The sequence below is a fragment of the Lepisma saccharinum genome, chromosome 22, assembly GCF_977018435.1.
Source record: "Lepisma saccharinum chromosome 22, izLepSacc3.1, whole genome shotgun sequence".
In the NCBI taxonomy this organism is placed as follows: Eukaryota; Metazoa; Arthropoda; class Insecta; order Zygentoma; family Lepismatidae; genus Lepisma; species Lepisma saccharinum.
The window spans coordinates 43,520,002-43,540,443 of record NC_139250.1 but is presented as its reverse complement, the minus strand read 5'-3'; the positions used below and the strand labels follow the sequence as shown (position 1 = coordinate 43,540,443).

At 40.0% G+C, this 20,442-nt stretch overlaps 1 protein-coding gene across 2 annotated transcripts in view; it reads left to right on the top strand.

The window, feature by feature from the left end:
- The first annotated feature begins 717 nt into the window (after nucleotides 1-717).
- Nucleotides 718-20,442, top strand: part of LOC146004655 (uncharacterized) — a 35,538-nt gene continuing 15,813 nt past the window's right edge. For both annotated transcript variants that reach the window (XM_083143564.1, XM_083143563.1), the window contains exons 1-3: nucleotides 718-769; nucleotides 9,441-9,566; nucleotides 17,106-17,234. In XM_083143564.1, coding sequence (XP_082999690.1) covers nucleotides 9,444-9,566; nucleotides 17,106-17,234 — 252 coding nt within the window. In that variant the 5' untranslated portion in view covers nucleotides 718-769; nucleotides 9,441-9,443. The remainder of the gene's footprint in view (nucleotides 770-9,440; nucleotides 9,567-17,105; nucleotides 17,235-20,442) is intronic.

Below are 20,442 nucleotides of genomic sequence, written 5' to 3'. Positions count from 1 at the left end.
TACTTAGTATATAATAATAAGTCATGTGTTTTTCTGTCTCCGTTCATAGCCCCCCAAAGTTGATGGTTTAGCGGTCTCAGCCCCCCAAATTTGATGTTCTAGAACATTTCAAATGTGTATTTAAAGTTAAGTTCATGTTGCCCAATTCAGAGCAAACTTTACAAGAGAAGCAAAATAATACATTAGATCCTATTAAGCAAAATTATTTGGGGGGCTCTGTTATCGAGCCCCCCAAAGCCCAATGGAGTCGGCGCCTATGATGAAAAGACAGGGTTGCCAAACAAATAAAATATCACAGACTATACAATATCAACTACCAAAATGTGTTTTAAACACTTCTAAAAAACATGTTTAAAACACATTGTTTTAAACGTTTAAAACATTTGTAAAAAAACAAAGCCGTGTGTTTTAAACGTTTAAAACGAAGTGTTTGAACACTTTTGTTTTGAACATGCCAACGCTGGGTATCAACAGATACAAAAGAATGGATGGGCAGGAAGTGACCCGAAGATAGCGTATCAGTTTCACGAGATAGACGCATGTCTCCCTCACTTTATCACTTATCATCAGACGCCATATCACGGGGCATATGCGCAAAACATAGGGTTTGGAGACACGAACACGAAGGCAGGGAGAATGTAGCAGTGGCTAGAAACCTCACAGGTCACAGGATAGTTGGTGTAAGCCAATACTAATTAAATGAAAACAAAACAACAACAACTTGTCACGTGGGAAAACCATACATGACAAATACATTATGGGAATATGAGATTCGCGTACGAGCGCTCGTGGTGATAGGTTCACTAGCAAAAAGCGGTACATATCCGAAGGAGCAGCAAATCGCGAGTGATAGGATCAATTTCGTCAACTTTATTGTCAAACGTTAATTGCTTATAAGTGTGTAGTGCATCGATTCAGTGTATTTTTTTTACTTTGGTGTTCAAACTCGACAGCGCCCCATTAGATCACCGTGGCTTCCGGCGGGCAGCCGGTTTCCACCCAGGATGCCGAAATGTTGGCCTCGAGGGAGAAGACGGCAGCGGAAGGATTAGTCAACCTGGCCACACCGGAGTTTACAATAACCCAACACGATGATGACGTTACCATGGCTGACTCGGTACAACGCTCAGGTAAAAGGACACTGGACGAGGTGAGTGAAGCCGATCGCAATCAAGAGAAAATGTTTCGCCCCACTCAACTGGACCACCGACCCCAAACTCTTTGGTATTCGACCGACACCACCGGCCCATTTGTGGTCCTCTTAGAAGGACAGAACCAAAATATCGGTAAACTTTCTAGTGGCAGCCTAGGTAATAAATTCCGGAAGGCGAACATTCCAGTGTGCCTAGTGGAACAATGTGGCAAAAACAGGGTACGGGCCACTTTCAAAACAGCAGAACAAGCAAACGCTTTCGTTCGGAACGGGACCTTTTTGGACTCCTTGGGGGTCCGAGCCAAAATACCACATAGCATGATCCAACGGGAAGGGCTAGTGTATGGGATAGAATTTGACGTAACAGAACAGGACATCCTCGATGGCACCGATTCTCCCTTTCGGGTTACTTGCGCTAAACGACTAAAGAAAAAAATCTGGCGAGAGGATGGCACTTTCCAACTCGTGGACACAAAGTTGATATGCCTCACCTTCCACGGCAAACACTTGCCCGAAAAAGTGCTGATAAATAAGGAAATCTTCACAGTCAAACCGCGAGTTCGATCGGTTTTACAATGCTCTGGCTGTTTCCGATATAATCACTCCCAGGTTCAATGCCGGTCTAAACTACAATGTGCTAAATGTGGCCAAGAACGACACGGGGGAGGATGCTCCAACCCCCCTCACTGTAGCAATTGCAAAGGCCCCCATGGGGCACGTGACCGTCAATGCGATTTCTGGCAAAGAGAACAAACCATTCAAACTCGTATGGCGGAAGAAAATATTTCCTATTATGAAGCAAAAGCCAAACTCCTTGGAACCTTCCACCCACCCTTAACTCGGGAAGACATTTTGAACCCCTTGCTAAACAAGCGTGACTTTCCCAAATTGTCACCCACAACCACCTCGACCCCCTCGAACGGAACACGCCAACTCGGCGCTTGGGATAACCCCTTCCATACATTACAGAAGCACCTTGTTTCTGACCCTTCCACCCCAAGTGGTCGACAGACCGCCACGCCGCAGGCAGTGGAGACAGTTCGTTCAAAAAACAAAATTTCTCCCCGCCGCTGGACTGGCAAGCATAATAATCCCTTGCCCCATTCCTCTTCGAAGGAACAACATGCAGATCTACAAGTCAAGGCATCCAGCAACAACGTTGAAAAAACAAGAACCATTTCTAGCTCATCGACATCGGAAGATGAATTTACCCCCTCTCCCCCCATCGGGCGTAACGCTCATCCGGCCCGGAGGGCTCCCCCGGACCCGGTACCATCGTCGCCTTCGGAACCATTGCAAGTTCACCATTCCGAACAACAAACGATCTACAAATCACTCTTGGACCTCATAACGACCTTATGGGCATCAGTGCTCCAAATATCAAATATACGCGAACAAAAGATTCTCATCCAGCAAATACAAGCACTCACGACCCAACTGTTATCCATCATAGAAGGCTGATTACCTATCCTTCGCCACCCAGGTGCTCCTAACAACTATAGCCTTACAACAAACTGTTACCTTCAACCCTTTTTCGACTTTCTTTTTCCTTTTTTTTGTTTTATTATCCTCTCGATAAAATGAATATATTACACCGGACGCTCGCCTATTCCGGCATAGATCGCCTCTATGAGTCTTTCTCTCTTGTTTATTTTTCTTTTTTCCCTCCCCCTCCATGTCATTTCCTGTTCTTATTCAATGGAACGTCCGCAGCTTTTCGGCCAGAAAATGCGAATTACAGAAACTTGTGGCGGATTATAAACCACATCTCCTTAGTTTACAAGAGGTGAAAAGAACTCGCTATGAGAACTACAGATTACCACATTTCATCTCTTATGGTCCCCCTTTCCCCGCAACACAACGAGGTGTTGCGATTTACGTACACGAAAATCTCCCACATTCCCCCCTCCCTCTCCCCTCCTCTCATCCTTTAATTCACCAGTATAACGTCGAAATTGTTGCTGTCCGCATTCATTTTCATCAACACCTATTCACACTCCTCTCCCTTTATATTCCTCCCCACCACTTTTCGCAGAACATCCCTTTATCCACCCTCACTGACCTTCTCGCCTTACTCCCAGGACCCTATCTCATAACCGGTGATTTGAATAGCCATCACCAGCTGTGGGGCAATGTCCTGACCGATAGATTAGGTTACACCATAGAAAATTGGATCCTTGAGAACGACTTCATTATAATGAATGACGGTACCCCCACCCACTATCCACACAATGGTTCCCGTCCGACTGCTATCGATTTAACATTAGTGTCTCCAAACCTTTTTTCTCATATTAACTGGACCAACGATATTGACTTACGAGGGAGTGATCACACGCCGATATTTATTTGTTTACCCAATACCTTTTCGAAAACAGGCGTGACTGACATTCCTGTCCGACGATGGACACGTGAGTCTATTAATTGGAAAACCTTTCGCTCTTATTTTCTCAAATTATACTATACGGATGATATACCCTCCCACCGGACAATGACATATACCAAATTCCTCCATATGATTACGTTAGCACTTGACCGGAGCGGTACGCGCCAAAAATTCTTTTCCAACGATCGATTTCCTAAGATTCATTGGTGGAACAATCAGTGTGCCGCCATCAAAAAAAAAAAAAAAAAAAATAGCACTCACAAAACTCTATGCTAAACACCCCACGCCCGAAACATGGCTGGAGCTCCACAAACTTCAGACGCTCGCAAAAAATACATATACCAAAGCCAAACGACTGGCATGGAAACTTTTCTGTCAGTCCCTTGATGTGACTCTCCCCATAGGAGTCATTTGGCGCAAATTTAACTCTTTACGACACCCCCATGTTCCTCGCCCCCGACCGATTAATAATGCCTGGGAAGTCGAATTTATGGACCTCCTAACACCTCCTACGGTCACCCTACCTCCCCCATCTCTAGCCCAGACAAACATTTCATTCACAGCAGATTTCCCCGCTGTTACAATATCGGAACTTCAACATATCCTAGAGAATACCCCCTCTACTGCCCCAGGATATGATGGCATCACTTACGACACCCTCAAACACCTCCCAGAACAAGGACTTAATATCCTCACGGCAATCTTCAACTCTGTTTATCGTAGGGGTAAAATCCCGCGAGGTTGGACTCAACATGTTGTCATTCCAATATTAAAACCGACTAAACCAGCTACCCATGCCACGTCCTACCGCCCCATTGTTCTTATACCAGTAATGGCTAAATTATTCGAAAAAACTTTACAACACCGAATAACGTGGAATTTAGAGAAACGAAATTTTTTTCCTCCCTCTCAAATGGGATTCCGTACCGGGCTTGGAAGCCAAGACGCTATATGTACCCTCACAGTGGCACTTCAGAATAGCCAACTCTTGCGACAATACTGCTTTAGCTTATTCATAGATGTTGCTCACGCCTACGATTCGGTCCAAATTCCCATATTATATCAAATTCTAGCTAATCTTCACATTCATCCGGTGGTAGCTCACTTAATATGGCATTTATATCACGAACGAATATTGGTTTTTTGGTTCCCCCATAACGTTACGGAACCACGACTAATCCGGAGTGGTGTCCCCCAAGGCTCCCCCCTCAGCCCAATTCTTTTCAATATATATACACAATACTTGCATCAAACACCAAATTCTACTCATCATATCCTTCAATATGCTGACGATTTTTGTTTTTATAATAGCACATCAGATGCCACTCGAGGCATCTTAGACCTACGCAAATTTATCATTCAAATACGTGATCAATTAGCGCTCCGCGGCTTATCATTTTCCCCGGAGAAATCACAGATTATTATTTTCAATCCGTATATGCTTACTCGCTATCCCAATACATTAACTCATTTACATCACATTCCGGTGGTCCAAACCTGTAAATACTTAGGTATTCATTTCGACCGTAAATTAACTTGGCAACCACATCTTCAATATTTGATCACAAGAGGGAAAAAATTGATTAACATTCTGAAAGGGCTTGCCACTACCAAATGGGGGGGCCACCCCTCCATTATGCTATTATTTTATAAGAATTACTTTCGCTCACTTTTTGACTATTCGGCGCCCGTATTGGGAGGGATGCCTGATCGCTGGCTCCAAAAAATGGATATCTTACAACGTCAGGCACTCCGTCTTTGTCTCGGATTAATGGCATCTAGTCCCAATGTAAGCGTTAATGGAGAGAGTACTGAACCGCCTCTCTCATTCCGATATCAATACTCTACCACGAAATACATATTGAAAACATGGGAACGACACCCTCATCCCTTCAATACCGAGTTCGCTATTCAACGCCAACTGGAAGCAAATTTAACTCTCGATCGCTCTCGCCCTCGGCTTTTCTTTTTATCTTGTTATAATATTGATCGCGACGCCTACCATCTCAGCTTTACATTTACATCCCCTTTGATATACACTTTACCAATACTCACCGCCCCTCTCCCTAATATTAACTTTACTGATTTCGGTCGACACGAATATTACAAAGAACTCTGGCCCGACCATACTTTTATCTACACAGACGGGTCCAAAAATGCCGACCGCGTTGGATGTGCCTTTTATGTCCCTCAATACAATGTTGTATGACAATTTTCCTTATCGCCAGATGCGTCTATTTACTCGGCAGAGTGCTATGCCATTTACCAGGCCTTGATCCATGCTCGTGAAGCACAATACACGCAAACTTTAATTCTCACAGATGCCCTCAGCGTATTATTCACGATCGCTCGTTGTGGTAAGGATGCTTACCGGTTGCAACTCTTTCCCATTTTAATTTTACAAGAGTATTTTCACCTCCAAAACAAAGCCCAACGCGTACAGTTTACCTATGTCAAAGCACATAGCAATCTTAATCCCCATCAAGACCTTGTGGATCATTATGCCAAAACAGCTGTGGACGTTCCTCTCCCCTCTCCTATCCGACTTGCCTATACGGATCTTCTCCCACGGGTAAAAAAAAAATTCACTCTCAGTGGGAAAATTGGGTTCATGACGCAGTGGCAAAAACCACTACTTACAAACAGGCCCGTAGCCAGGAATTCTTAGTAGGGGGGGCAAAGTCAATCACAGAGGGGGCAAATTTTTAATATATTGTGTCGCATTGGCAGATATAGCAGGGTGCACTTGCCCCCCCCCCCCAAGCTATAAGTAACAGGAAAGGGATGATATCTTGAAACTCCAACGAACAAAAAAGTTCGAGTAACATCAAATAGCAGTATTTCGAGAATGACCTTTCCGGGCTGCCAAAGAATACAAAGATAAAGTCTAGTCGGGACTGTATCTACTTGATATTTACAGGTCGATAATGTTAATAGACGATTAATATGTACCAACAGCTTTGAGTTTCTCTGTAGAGCTGATTAAGGGAGCTTTTTACAAATCGTCCTTCATAATGTTTCCCTCTAGTTTCCAGTATGCAAGATTTTTACGCACAAAGGAAGCTAATGAGAATCCAACTACAAATTTTGTCGCTTTTTAACCAAAATAATAAATGTGAAACACTATCACATTTTCATCATGTTTGATACTAACTAAGCTGTCCTACATCTTTCACCAGCCAACCTCTATGGTGGGATGGTTACACAACGCACTACGAAGCCAAGGGTCCCAGTTTCGAGCCTGGGCATGAGTGTTGTTTGTGAGGAGAGGCGCAACCACTGGCGTACGCTACAGCCCCCTCATAAATTTTGAAAAATTGACATTTTCAAGTAAAAGCACCATAAACTCTGGAAAAAACAGAGTGGTAAATTCAAGCCCTATAAAATTATCCCCAGTTGACATTTGTGAGAGTGGAAAGTTCTAAATATACGATATATCTTATTGTGTATGCCGCCCACTAGAAAGCAGTCAGGGATGCCAAATTTTGAAAAACATTGGGTTCTTATAAGTTTCAAAAATCTCAAATTCTCCCTTCCACGTATTATGATATTAATACGCACCATACTCGCTATTTTAAAAATATTATTTATTGATTTTAATACGAAAATACATAACAATAACAAATATAATAATAATAACACGACAAATTCTTAGGTGAAATATGTTCCCACGGACCCCTATAAGTTTGCGTCACTGAAAGCATCCACCTATACAATTCCAGCCCCTCCAGGAAAAAAATCCTGCGTACGCCAGTGGACGCAACCAAGAATGTTTTGTCTGGAGGGGGGCCAGTACCAAGACAAACATGCAAATAATAATAATTTTAATATAGTGGTGGTAGTAGTAGTAAAAATAGTTGCATCAAAGATGTTATTAAAAATCGAGCAAGAAGGGGTTAGAAGTCGGTGCTAAAGCATTTGTGATGGAACAAATGATTTGAAAATGTTTTTCCAACACGTTCACTTTCACATTAGCTAATACTGGAAAACAAGCACACAACTGTCTTCTTGAAAGACACAAAATGCATGATGAACATAATCCTATTTGTACATATGACATGTATTACTTTCATGTAAGACATATATTTTATTCATGCAACATGGTACGACGTAAAATAAGAAAATTCATAAGTATGCAACATGTTAAAGCTAAATTGTGTATGCATTCAAAGTTTCTTTAATATATACAGTATATTATTTATGAGAATACATTAAATACATTACATAATTAATTTATCCACCTCATAACAAGTCAACAGTAAAAATAATGCAAATTTTGTCTCTTTTTCCTCAAAAGAATTATTCGTGCATTTGAAACAAAACTATTTATCAGCAAGAGTCTGAAGTAGCTACATATTTGATCTTACTTCTCTCTCGGGTAAATTAAGAATGCATTATAGAAAACAATCATATTGGGATCGATGAGAGCAAGAACATTTTAGATCCAAATTTTTCAAACTGAAAACATATTGACTCATTAGGGTGCAAATAATTTCACAGGGCACCATGGCACTTTCTTTAACACATTTTTTATTTCATTTAGACCGTTTTGGCCCCATAGCTATGGCTCTGAACTTGGACTATAACAATAGCAGACATTGCGAGCGAAGCGAGCAAGAAAATTTTATGAAAATTTGAAACCAATGGGGGCAATTGACCCTCTGTGTCCCCCCCTGCAAGTTCCCTTGCCGGTCTGGAAGAAAAAACTAATTCCATCTTGAATATCCATTTGTCCTACTATTCTTACATTCTGCTAGTCTTGTTTTTTTACTTAAATGTTTGCCCCCCCTAGAATGGACTTCCGTTCAAGGTTGGGGGACAATGCCCCCTGCCCCCTGTGGTTGCGGCACTGTTTGTGAGTGCCTCTTCATCAATTTCACGTCATCACTCATTGTCGCGATTAGCTAGAAGTGGCAGAAAAGCAACGCTAAGTAACAAAAAATTAATATCCATTCCCTCTCTCTACTGCATGAATCACTATTTACCAAATAGTAGACTTGGGAAACAAAAAATTATGTAGTTCAAACTTCATAGCGACACATCCAAGAAAAACATTCAAACACATTAGGCACCTTTAATATAAGACTTCTCAAAATGTCATAACTGTTCTAGATACTGAAAATTACGAAATAATTTCCCGAAGTCTGAATCAGGCAGGGATTCCCCGCCCCCTCCCCCAATCCTAGTATGACATTATTAGGAATCCCACATACTTAATTATATCACAAATTCAATAAGTGTCTTTGTTAAGTTGCTACAGTAATACAGGATATAATTGTAAAGATTAGTGAGAATACCAGGTTGGATTGTGTTCTGTATATTTCACAGGGGGGCAGTTGCCCCCCCTGCCCCCCTCTAGCTACGGGCCTGCTTACAAATGGTTCTATGATAAACTCCCTATTCGACCCTGGTTTCATCATTTAAAAATGCCTCGTGAAGTGATCACCTGTATCCTACGCCTTAGAACGGGACACGTGACCACAAACGAGCATCTGGCACGAATTCATCAAACTCCTTCTCCCAATTGTACCTGCGGAGAACATAAACAAACCCCCACCCACTTATTTTTCCAATGCCCGCTATGGAACACACAACGACAGGCACTCCTCCACAGACTCCTTCGACAAAAGGTTGCTTTCCCCTTCTCCTTGCCCACTCTACTTTCATCTCCTTCCCCCTCTATAATGTGGATTCTCTATGGATTTGCCCGACAGTGCGACCTTCGCTTTTGATTCCATCCCTCATCATTACTGTATTATAGTGACAGTGAAGTGAAGTGTAAACCAATATTGTGCTGTTTATATTAGTGCGCGAACTTCTAGCCCTCTCAGACCGTTGCTCAAGACTGCTACCATCCAAGCGGTGAGGGGCATGAAGAAGAAGAAGAAGAAGATGGGAATATGAAATATGGGTGAATTTCAAAAAGAATATTGTAATACATGTTTATCCACGAAACCGGTAGTTAATATTGCTGAAAATAGTGGAAAATATGATCTTTTGTCAAAGTTACAGACGTGTCTTCCAACGGTGGTAAGTAGGCCGATTCAAATATTTCTTGTTTTAGTAATATTCAACTCTCAACTCTTGTAGGAGAAAACACGTCAGAGCACGCAAATGAAAGTACACTTTTATTTGAAAAATAAATTGTTGTGTTGAACAATAAAAAAGTGACACCACGGACAAAGAAACGGCCCAAGTTCCGATTGTTGGAGCAATTGAAGGTGACGGGAGTGTTCTCCGATTTATTTACTAGAGAATGTACTAACCGAATAAGTTTTCCGGATGAAGTATCAGAGGTTCTGATGTCCCGGTCACTGTTTGAAATGTGGATATTACGTGTGTATCGTGTAATATATTGCTTTTCATAGTGGCGATATATCTAACGTAACCTAACCTAGCGTTAAATTTTTAAGGGTACTACTTTACTATACCTGAGACACCTGGGAATAATTTCTTTCGCACTTTTTTACATTGCTAACGTACTATTCTGCATTCCGGAACACTTATTTAGGTAACATTATCGTATGGGTGAAACGGATTCCTTCAAATTTACAGGAGAAAGTACTTACGGAAATCATTTTCTTGAGAGTTTTGGAAGTTCCTGAATGTAGATTTGGTCCATTTTAATGTGAATGCGTTTTGTTTTCTGCGAAAATCTCTGTCCGACACGCTGTTTCTGCTCCCGCCATTTGCTTTTTGCATGAGAGTGCAATGTTCCGTGTGTTAAGGCGATGCAACCCCGTAGCCAGTGTTTCAGCCTCGCCGTGTTTTCACTAGAACCACCTGTCGAGTTCGGAACAAGCCATTTTTCCTGAATGGGTGTCACTTATCGCACAACATTGTAGCAACATTGTGTTCCGACGTCACAGGAGAGAGCTGTTTTCATGGGCGTCCGGAAGGGGGGGCAAGGGGGGCCGTGGCCCCCCCTGGAAAATGAAAGTCAACCAAAAAATATGTATTTCACACACATAATTTCATTTTAGCCACAATAATTTGTGTTAATTATTGCATGAACACCATAAATTCATATTTAAGCAATGTTTTTTAGGGAACAACACTATTTTTGGGGAAAATTTGCCTTCGTTTGCCCCCCCCTGGAAAAAATACCTTCCTTGCCCCTCCCTGGAAAAAATCCTGCGGACGTCCATGGCTGTTTTTACAATTTTTCTTTGTATTTATGCTAATGGAACCTAACCTAACAGGCCTAACCTAACCACGTAGGCATTCCTCGTCTGACGTCAATATTCAAGGTTGCAAGATTGTTGTGCGTAAAGGAAGAGAATTAACGAATTACGAAAGAAAGATGTTCCGACCAGAATGGGTGTCACTTATCGCACAACACTGTAGCAACATTGTGTTCTGACGTCACAGGAAAGATCTTTTTCATGTTAGGCAATACAAGCTAACGCGTCTCTTAGCGAAAATAATAATTTTTCTTTGTATCTATGCTAATGGAACCTAACCGAACAGGCCTAACCTAACCACGTAGGCATTCCTCGTCTGACGTCAATATTCAAGGTTGCAAGATTGTTGTGCGTAAAGGAAGAGCATTAACCAATTTCGAAAGAAAGATGGTTCCGACCCGAATGTGTGGCACTTATCGCACAACACTCTAGCAACATTGTGTTCTGACGTCACAGGAGAGACCTTTTTCATGTTAGGCAATACAAAGGTAACGCGTCTCTTAGCGAAAAGATTATTTTTTCTTTGTATTTATGCTAATGGAACCTAACCTAACAGGCCTAACCTAACCACGTAGGCATTCCTCGTCTGATGTCAATATTCAAGGTTGCAAGAGTGTTGTGCGTAAAGGAAGAGCATTAACGAATTGCGAAAGAAAGATGGTTCCGAATTGCGAAAGAAAGATGGTTCCGAATTGCTGTGTATGGACAATGAACGTGATAAATCGGAAGGTTATTTTACAAGTTCTACACGTAAATGCGACGTATTAGCATAATTTCAAATAGGGGCACGAAAGTAGATATTTTCCGGTGAACGAGGTTGCACCACTGCATAAATCGACAAAACACTCTCAGAACGCCCCCTAAACCAGTATGCTATCACGGCCATAATGTGTTACAGATTCGAAACAACAAGTAACAGTAAGTACTCGTAAATAGAGAAAATAAACATTATCTTAGTTAGAAATGCATTATTTCGCCTTAAGAAATGTTCCGCAACACGTTAGCAATGTAAAGAAGTCCGAAATATATGATTCGTAGGTGTTTCACCCATACGATAATAGTACCCTTATTTAGGTGAAATAATTTAATTTGTTAGGAAAGTAATGTATATTTCTTACATTTACGAGTACTTACTGTTCTTGTTTATTTCCACACACATCGCGATAGCTTACCATTGATCGTTCCTTGAGCCAGAAAAACCATTGACGTTAGCCCAAAAATTCACGATAGCCCCACAAACCATCACGGGGACGAGGTATGCCTACTAGGTTAGGTTAGGCCTGTTAGGTTTGGTTCCATTAGCACTACTTTCGTTCAATTAAGCATATACGGACAATACGAGAGCGTATTCTGCTCTCATGCAGGAAGCAAATGGCGGCAGCAGCAATAGCGCGTCGGAAATAGATTTTGGTACAAAACCACATGCAATCGCATTAAAATGAATCAAAATTACATTCCCGAACATCAACAACGCTACAGAAAATGATTTGCGTAAGTACTTTCTCCTGTAAAATTGAAGAAATCTGTCTCAGGTATAGTAAAGTGTTACCCAGGCCTAACCTAACCTCGTGTGAATGGTTCTTGGGCTACCCGTGGATGTTTTTTTGGTAACACTTTACTATACTGGAGACGGATTTCGGTAAATGTCTGTTATATCGGAGACACTTTTCTTCAAATTTACAGGAGGAACTACTTATGGAAATGAGTTTCTGTTGCATTTATCAAACTTCGTGGAGGTATTTTGTCACTATTGAATGTTGCACAACATAAAATAAGCACTTTTGATGTAATAAACTAGCCTTTTGTGCGAAGCGACAACATTATGCCGTTGTTTCCATTATGAACCTGCAGATGGCGTGAGTGTCGAAAGTCACGCGGTCTCACGAGAGGAAGAAGTGTTTTCCAAACGTGCCTTCTTTTACCAGAATTTTTTTATTTTTATTTTTTTTAACTATGCTTACCTAACCTAATCCAACCTAACCTAACCTTGCCGGAAATGGTTTGTGGGGCTTACGTGAATGGTTTTTGGGGCTATCGTGAATTGCAACACTGCATGCCCACTCCAAATCGACAAAAAACAAGCACGACACGTGATGATCCACAGTTGTGCGTGAAATATTCTGTGTTCCGCTACGGAAGAAAGGACCCAAAGAATTTCTTGTAATGTGAAAAATCGAAGTTATTTTCGTGTAAAAAGCATAATTGCAATAGGTTCCGCAATACACAATGGTAAGTACGAACCATTTGAAACTGAAAATATGCGTTAGAAATGTGTCTCCGATATAACAGACATTTACCTGGATTTCTTTAAATTTACAGGAGAAAGTACTTACGCAAATCATTTTCTGTAGCGTTGTTGATGTTCGGGAATGTACTTTTGATCCATTCTAATGAGAATGCATGTGGTTTTCTATGAAAATCTATTTCCGACGTGCTATTGCTGCTGCCGTCATTTGCTTTTTGCACGAGAGCACAATACGTGCTATTGCTGCTGCTACAAGATGATGTGTCGAGGATGCATCGTGAAGTTGTTGCCGGATGTGGAAGATGCCATGGAATTTTTAATTCCGATGTTATCTGTATATGCTAAATTGAACGAAAGGAGTGCTAATGGAACCTAACCTAAGAGGCCTAACCTAACCTAGTAGGCATACCTCGTCACCGTTATGGTTCGTGGGGCTATCGTATGTAAGAAATAGACATTATTTTCGGTAACACTTCACTATACCGGAGACGGATTTCTTCAAATTTACAGGAGAAAGTACTTACGCAAATAATTTTCTGTAGCGTTGTTGATGTTTGGGAATGTAGTTTTGGTCCATTTTAATGCGAATGCATGTGGTTTTCTATGAAAATCTATTTCCGACGCGTTATTGCTGCTGCCGCCATTTGCTTTCTGCACGAAAGCACAATATGCTCTCGTATTGTCCGTATATGCTAAACTGAACGAAAGGAGTGCTAATGGAACCTAACCTAACAGGCCTAAACTAACCTAGTAGGCATACCTCGACCCCGTGATGGTTCATGGGGCTATCGTGAATTTTTGGGCTAATGTCAATGGTTTTTGGGGCTACCCGTGGATGGTGTGTGGGAAATAAGGAACAACAGTAAGTACTCGTTAATGTAAGAAATATACATTATTTTCGTTAGAAATGCATTATTTCACCTAAAAAATGTTCCGCAATGCAGAATAGTACGTTAGCAATGTAAAAAATTGCAAAATAAATCATTGATAGGTGTCTCCGGTATAGTAAAGTAGTACCTAAAATTGAACATCATAAATAATTTTCTTGTACAGCAACGGCATGGTTGGAAACAATGGTAGGAGATATTGCATTTTCATTCGTAAAACTACGCATATGCACCTATATATATAAAAAAAATTCAGTCTGCTTTTTTTCCAAATTTCCAGACGTGACCTCTGGTTTTTTACAACAGATTTGTGATTATGAGGCTAAAATTAGGTAGTATACCGAAAATTAACAAAATTGGAGAGTTTCTCTGTATTATCAATTTGCTCCGTTTGTTCACTTCCGTATAGTGCTATCTGATTCTTCTCTTGTAATCCGTCATTATTTTATTATTGTCTTGCTTATGGACTGCTGCTGCCGTCTAAGCCACGTGTGTGGTGTAAAGGTATTTCGTAGTTAGGTGAGGTAGGTTTAAGGCTCTTAGTATTCAAATTACGTCTCTCAGGGTGGCGACAGCCATGGAAAACTAGGAAATGTCAGGGAATTTTGTCTTGATTGACTTTTTTCTAAAAATATATCGTTGTAAGTTTGGGCCTCAACTTTTAGGCCCCTTTTATGCACATCACAACCACGGTGCCAGAAACCAGTGATGGCAAGAGCGGGGGGGGGGGGGGAGATATTTGCAGAAGGGCAGAAAAATGTGTTAAGCCTCTAAATATTACGTGGAAAATGCATTGAATTATATTTTTTTCTTGTCCGTAGGGGAGTAGTAAGGGGACAGAACTGTCAACAAATGAGGAGATGGGAGCAGGCGGCACCATCCAATAGTTGTCGGATGTTGTAGTAAGGCATTTTGTTTGACAAACTGAAGGAACATGGATACAAATAGGCTCCATTGATACATACGATTTTTGTCGAATATCGCCACCCAACAAAGTATCTCACTACAACATGCGACAGAAATTGTATGCATTGCACTCTTATGAAATTTATTTTTGTTGGATGTCTTCAGGCTGCAACATCCAACAAACATCACATGCATAAACAAGAGCTTAAGACTTCAAATATGCTGCTGAAATTTGATTATTCTTCTGGCTCACTTCACCTTATTTAATGTAGCAGTGCTTACGAAAGTTTTCTTTCATCATCCTGACGTATTACTGGTTTCTCACAAGTTAACACCTTTACAATGACATTGCACTATTCTTAGATATCAAGATGAATCCAACAAAACGGGATATACATATATAATGAATACTATCACGAAAAAGTGAAACATAAATCTGCATTGGTGAACATTATAAAAATTTGGCAAGTGCATACTCCCAACCTAAAATGTACTGCAACACTAGTATTTCAATGAAATTAATGCCACTCTCTGTCCTGTCTGTTTAAACTCATGAGAGATGGTTATTAATCTCTCACTGAGTGAAGTTATGTCCAATATTAAGAAATAAAATACTAATAATAAATACGTAAATATTTTAATACCATATTTACTCAAATCATAGAAGCATATCACTTTCTTCAAGAATTGACTTTTCTCTGCCAGCCCTGCTAAATTTTCACTTTTCATCTACTAATTTGTACGAGGGGTGCCCAGAAAGTGATTTCCAATTAGTAGGGACCTTGATTTTTCACAAATGCGAAAACCGTGAGAAATGTTAATTGCTGCGAAGTTGTGTTTATGAATGTGCAGTGATGTCTGGACACATTTTTCGCCCATTCGAAATATCGAAATAACGCGAATTGGCATCAAATGCAAATTGTTGAAATTATTACAGATTTTTTTTTAAATATGTCCTGAAACAACAAAAAATTATTCCGTGAAATCCAACATTCTTGTCTTTTCTAGGCTTAAAGAAACAAAATGTGCCATTTTCGTGGTGGCTCAGTCGGTAATGCATCTGACTACCATGCTAAAGGTCCCGGGTTCGATCCTCAACCGGTTCAAATCTGGGAACTTCTCTAATGTTGGAAGCGGGCCCGGCACCCACCCAGCGTCGAATGACATGGCTACCTGGGAAACCTTGGGGTGTAAAGGCAGTCAGGGGCATGATACTGATCACACCACCCCCACTCATGACCAGATTAAGAAAGTGTGAGGCGTTACCCCCACACCCCCTATACGCCTTCATGGCGTGGTGCTAAGCACAGGGGAGCACTTTACCTTTATTTGTGTACATAGAATGTGCAAGTTTCCAACATTTCATTCAAGGGTAAACTATAATGCTTGTTATACATGGAATAATTCCGACAGCCACATTAAATCATGTATTTCCCACTTTTTTTTTTCAACTTCTATCAAAACAATTTGTATTATAGAGCAAAGTGGCAGGCTTCTAACAGGAGATCGGGTGCGTATCTACAGTCACAAGGGAACCCCATCTTCAGTATTTGTCGCGCGAGATGTGTTTTTAATTTCCAACCTAAGTGTGCACCATTGGCATTTGTCGAGCTAGAAATAATGGAGGTCCGTTGTTAGGGTGTCTGACTACCATGCGAGTCCCTTGCTGTAGAGAACCTGGATGTTTTCCACCTGTTCAAACTGCTCCGGTGAACACCCAGCATCGTATCAAGGGGGTACCTGGAGGAAACTTTGGGGTGGGGGTAAAGGTAGCCAGGAGTGTGGTGCTGGGCACATCACCCCCACCTTCGTCCGTGATCAAGAAAGTGTGGAGCCCTAACTCCACACCCCTAGATGCCTTCATGGCTTGGTGCTAAGCACAGGGGAGCTGATGCACCAAAACATTTTAATTCAAATTCAGGGCAAGGAATTAGTCTACCTGAACATTTGAATCTCAAGGGTTTGAAGGCTGTAAAGAAATCTGAAATTTTATTCTTTAAAGTGACACAAGATAAAATAGTGTAAATGCATGTCTCTCATGTTTAAAACTGAACTGTTCAAATAAAATAGTGCATACTGAATGTGTGAATATACTACAGAAATATCACCTACACACACATTCTTAGGGAGATTTCAGATCGAAGAGACAAGCGCCAAGAGACATTTCTTTCTCTGCTCAGTTTGAATGATGTCTCCATCAGATCATAATATTTTTTTGCACTAACTTCATATTTTATTCATCATTGTCGTCTTAACTTTTTTCACTTTTTTTCATACACATTTCAAAATACTATGCCAGAGATCATATTTTATATTTGTAACTTAATTTCTTAATTTTTTTCCATAGCATTTAGAAGGAGGGCCAAGACAATTTTTTATGTGTGCAGCCTGCATTTTTCATGTAGAAGATTTCAATTTATTTAGAGAAGTTTGTATCGAAAACTTTTCACTATTGTCAGGATTTCCTGAAAGAAGGGTAAGTACTCATATAATGATCCACATGTTGCATAAATTGTAAAATGTTGCTGGAATTATATTAGAAAACAATTGCACTTTTAAATTTTTAACTTCGTTTCTGTGTGAAAGACTGCAGCTCAATTCACAGCAAATATTTCTATTTAGTTTTATTGAACAAATATGTTATTACAATATGTTTTTAAATTATCCCAGATTCAATTGGTACATATTACACAGCTTGGCAAGGAAGGTACTAAAATGAATGTGCAAGTAATTTTGATGTTTAAAGAAATTAAAGACTATTTTCGCTTTTTGAAGTTTTAGAGAGTGAGAAACAATGTCCTTAAGGGGAAGAGTGACAATTTCGCACCAGTTGTGCATTTATTTCAATATCTTCAGAATGGAAACTGCTACTAAAGAAAAACCTTGACTATAAAAGAGAGTATGAATTTCTCTCCATGTTGCAAGTGGTAGCAGTTTCTTAATGTGATTATTAAGCTACACACGATGTTTTAAAAATATGATCAAAAAGTATTTACAGAATCCCACATATTCCTTATGGGAAATCAAATTCAACTTCAAGTGACAGCTAATGAAATGTGAGTTTTGACTTTTCTTACGACTTAGACGTTCAACGTGTCCTTTTCCCGTCAATGTACTTTTCTACATCATTGGATGTTTGATATTCCCAAGAGAATGAATAAAATAATACTCCCATAAGCGTAATGCATTTCTCCTTGCTTCCTACGCCCATCCTGGCAGTGTTGCCAAACCTGATGTGCATAAAAGAGCTAAATGTCACCTCAAATGGAGCTAAAATAGACTTCCAAGGAGCTAGATTAATGAAGGTTGGATAATGTGCCTCCTAGGGTAATTTTAGGTTTCAGAGGGAGGGGGGGGGGGCTGCTATTACCGTTAACTTTCAAGTGATGACAATTTACTCTTAGTTTTTACCGTCTATATCCGGCGGCATCACCCATTTCAATAATACACTGATGGTCGTATGAAATCAAAAATATAACAATACATGTCATGTGCAAAATTTCTACTTATGGCAATAGTTGGTCTATGTGGGCCAGAGCCAGCGATGGTATCATAGTGGGGCAGGGGCGGGACCTCAGGGAAATTGTCCCTCGTTTCCTTAAAAGTTGCGTGACTTTGATGGTATACACACATCTACACATTTTTGACATGAATTCTGTACTTTATCTGTAAGAATAAACTTAATATCCATGCAAACATTTCAATATGCATTACGTGAAGGTTTGACAAAGCAGATGAGATGTATTACGTAGAATTTTCAGTGAAAAATGCAGGTTCAACCAGGATTTGAACCTGGGTCCCTGGCATACCGTGCCATTACTCTAGCACTGAGCTACTGAACTGGCCTGGCTTCCACTTATTTTTTGCTGTTGCTGTTTTACCTGTGTATCTCTGCAAGTGCTACCACAGTGGAATCGACATTGCCATGTTCCTTCTAGCATAGATACAATTCCACTCAGGTAAAACAGCAACAGCGAACAATCAGGGGAAGCCAGGTTCGCTCAGTGGTAGAACAATGGTATTGTATGCCAGAGACCTGGGTTTTTGATTTCTGGTCGAGCCTGCGCTTTTCACTAAAATTTCTACGTATTTCAATGTGGAGCTGCTTGTTCAGATTTTTGCATGGAAGTATGCAAAATATTAATGCCATGGAATAAAGTATATGCTTTTACTTGTATATGAAATTCACTTGATTGTGTAATTTAAAATTTATTCTTTTCATTATTCACAATATTACAATTTAGTACCTAATATATTTTCTACAATTGTTGTATATATTTTGACTGCCTATTTGCAGACTACGTGGAGGATAACATAGTTATATTTGTGCAAAAGAAGGTCTAATCCAACAAATTCAATTTTAACTTTTTCTTTACTTGATACCCTTTGCATACTATACTTTAAAGTGCATGAAATTACAGTTACCAAATACATAACTTTCTGTTAGGCCTGCTTTAGACGAAAGCATTTTCCTAAGCATTTTTCTTAACATTCATACCATGACCAAAATGCTACAGTGTAAAGTGAAATATTTTATGGCATTTCAGATGCCATGGCATATTTCATGGCATTTCTCAAGGATAGGATCCGTCATATTTCCGTAGCATTTTTCGTAGTGTAACCAATCACAGGCGACCTGTATAGACTAGTGCTGATGTAATGGCGGCTGCGTGAGATGTAAAAAAAGTATCACTTCACATTTTTAAAAGCCGATAACTTTTCAACCAAGAGGAGTAACGTTTCCTATAAAACGGTATTTGGTACAAAACAATGGCGCTGCTTAAATACATACTTTACAACGTTCACAGTACACGCATGGAAGAATATTTTAGTTGTTTCAATTGTAAACACTGTGCACTCACCATAGATGGTGTAACACTACGTGCCTTTCATGCTGTATATATTATACATCGCAATAGCAAAAGCTAACTGAAATGTTATATGAAATGCTTCCGTGTAAAGTACTAGATAAGATTTTTGGAAGTATTTATTTACCTAGCATTTATTCTAGTAAAAATGTTAATAGAAATGCTTCCGTCTAAAGTGGGCATAACATTCACTTTTCAGCCCCTACCAGATGCCCGTAGTGAGAATTATTTTAAAATAGGTAGTGCCTCAGAGATAGTCTATGGTGTATATACACAATGAATATTGCAATGATGTACACCACCTACAAACTTTCATAGCATGTACCAGACATAATGATTACAATTTCTGAGTAATATTTGCATGTTCAGGTCTCGCTTAGAAGCTACGAGCCTCCCAAAGAAACATATTTTTTTATTGAATTTTCATGGTTGCCATTGACATTTATTATTTGTCGAAAGAACAACATTTTTATTAAGATACAGAGAGACATAGTTACTAATGTTGGCAGGAGTTGTTCTCTGCATAGTGAATACATTGCTTCAAAGCTAATGAAGTTTTCATTTAAAAGTAAGAACATGAAAATGATAATAATGATAAGTGTAATTGTTAGGAAAAAGAATAAACATAATAACTTCATCCACTCTATTTAAAATACTACCAGTCTGTCCCAGAAGTCCTGCACCATACAAGGGCGAAAATGAAACACAGAATATCAGAAACAAAGACAGACTTTATTCAGCAAAGTACAGGCCTCCATGTTCAATTACCTTCATCCATCTCTGCGACAACAGTTCAATCTGATGGCGATACCAGGT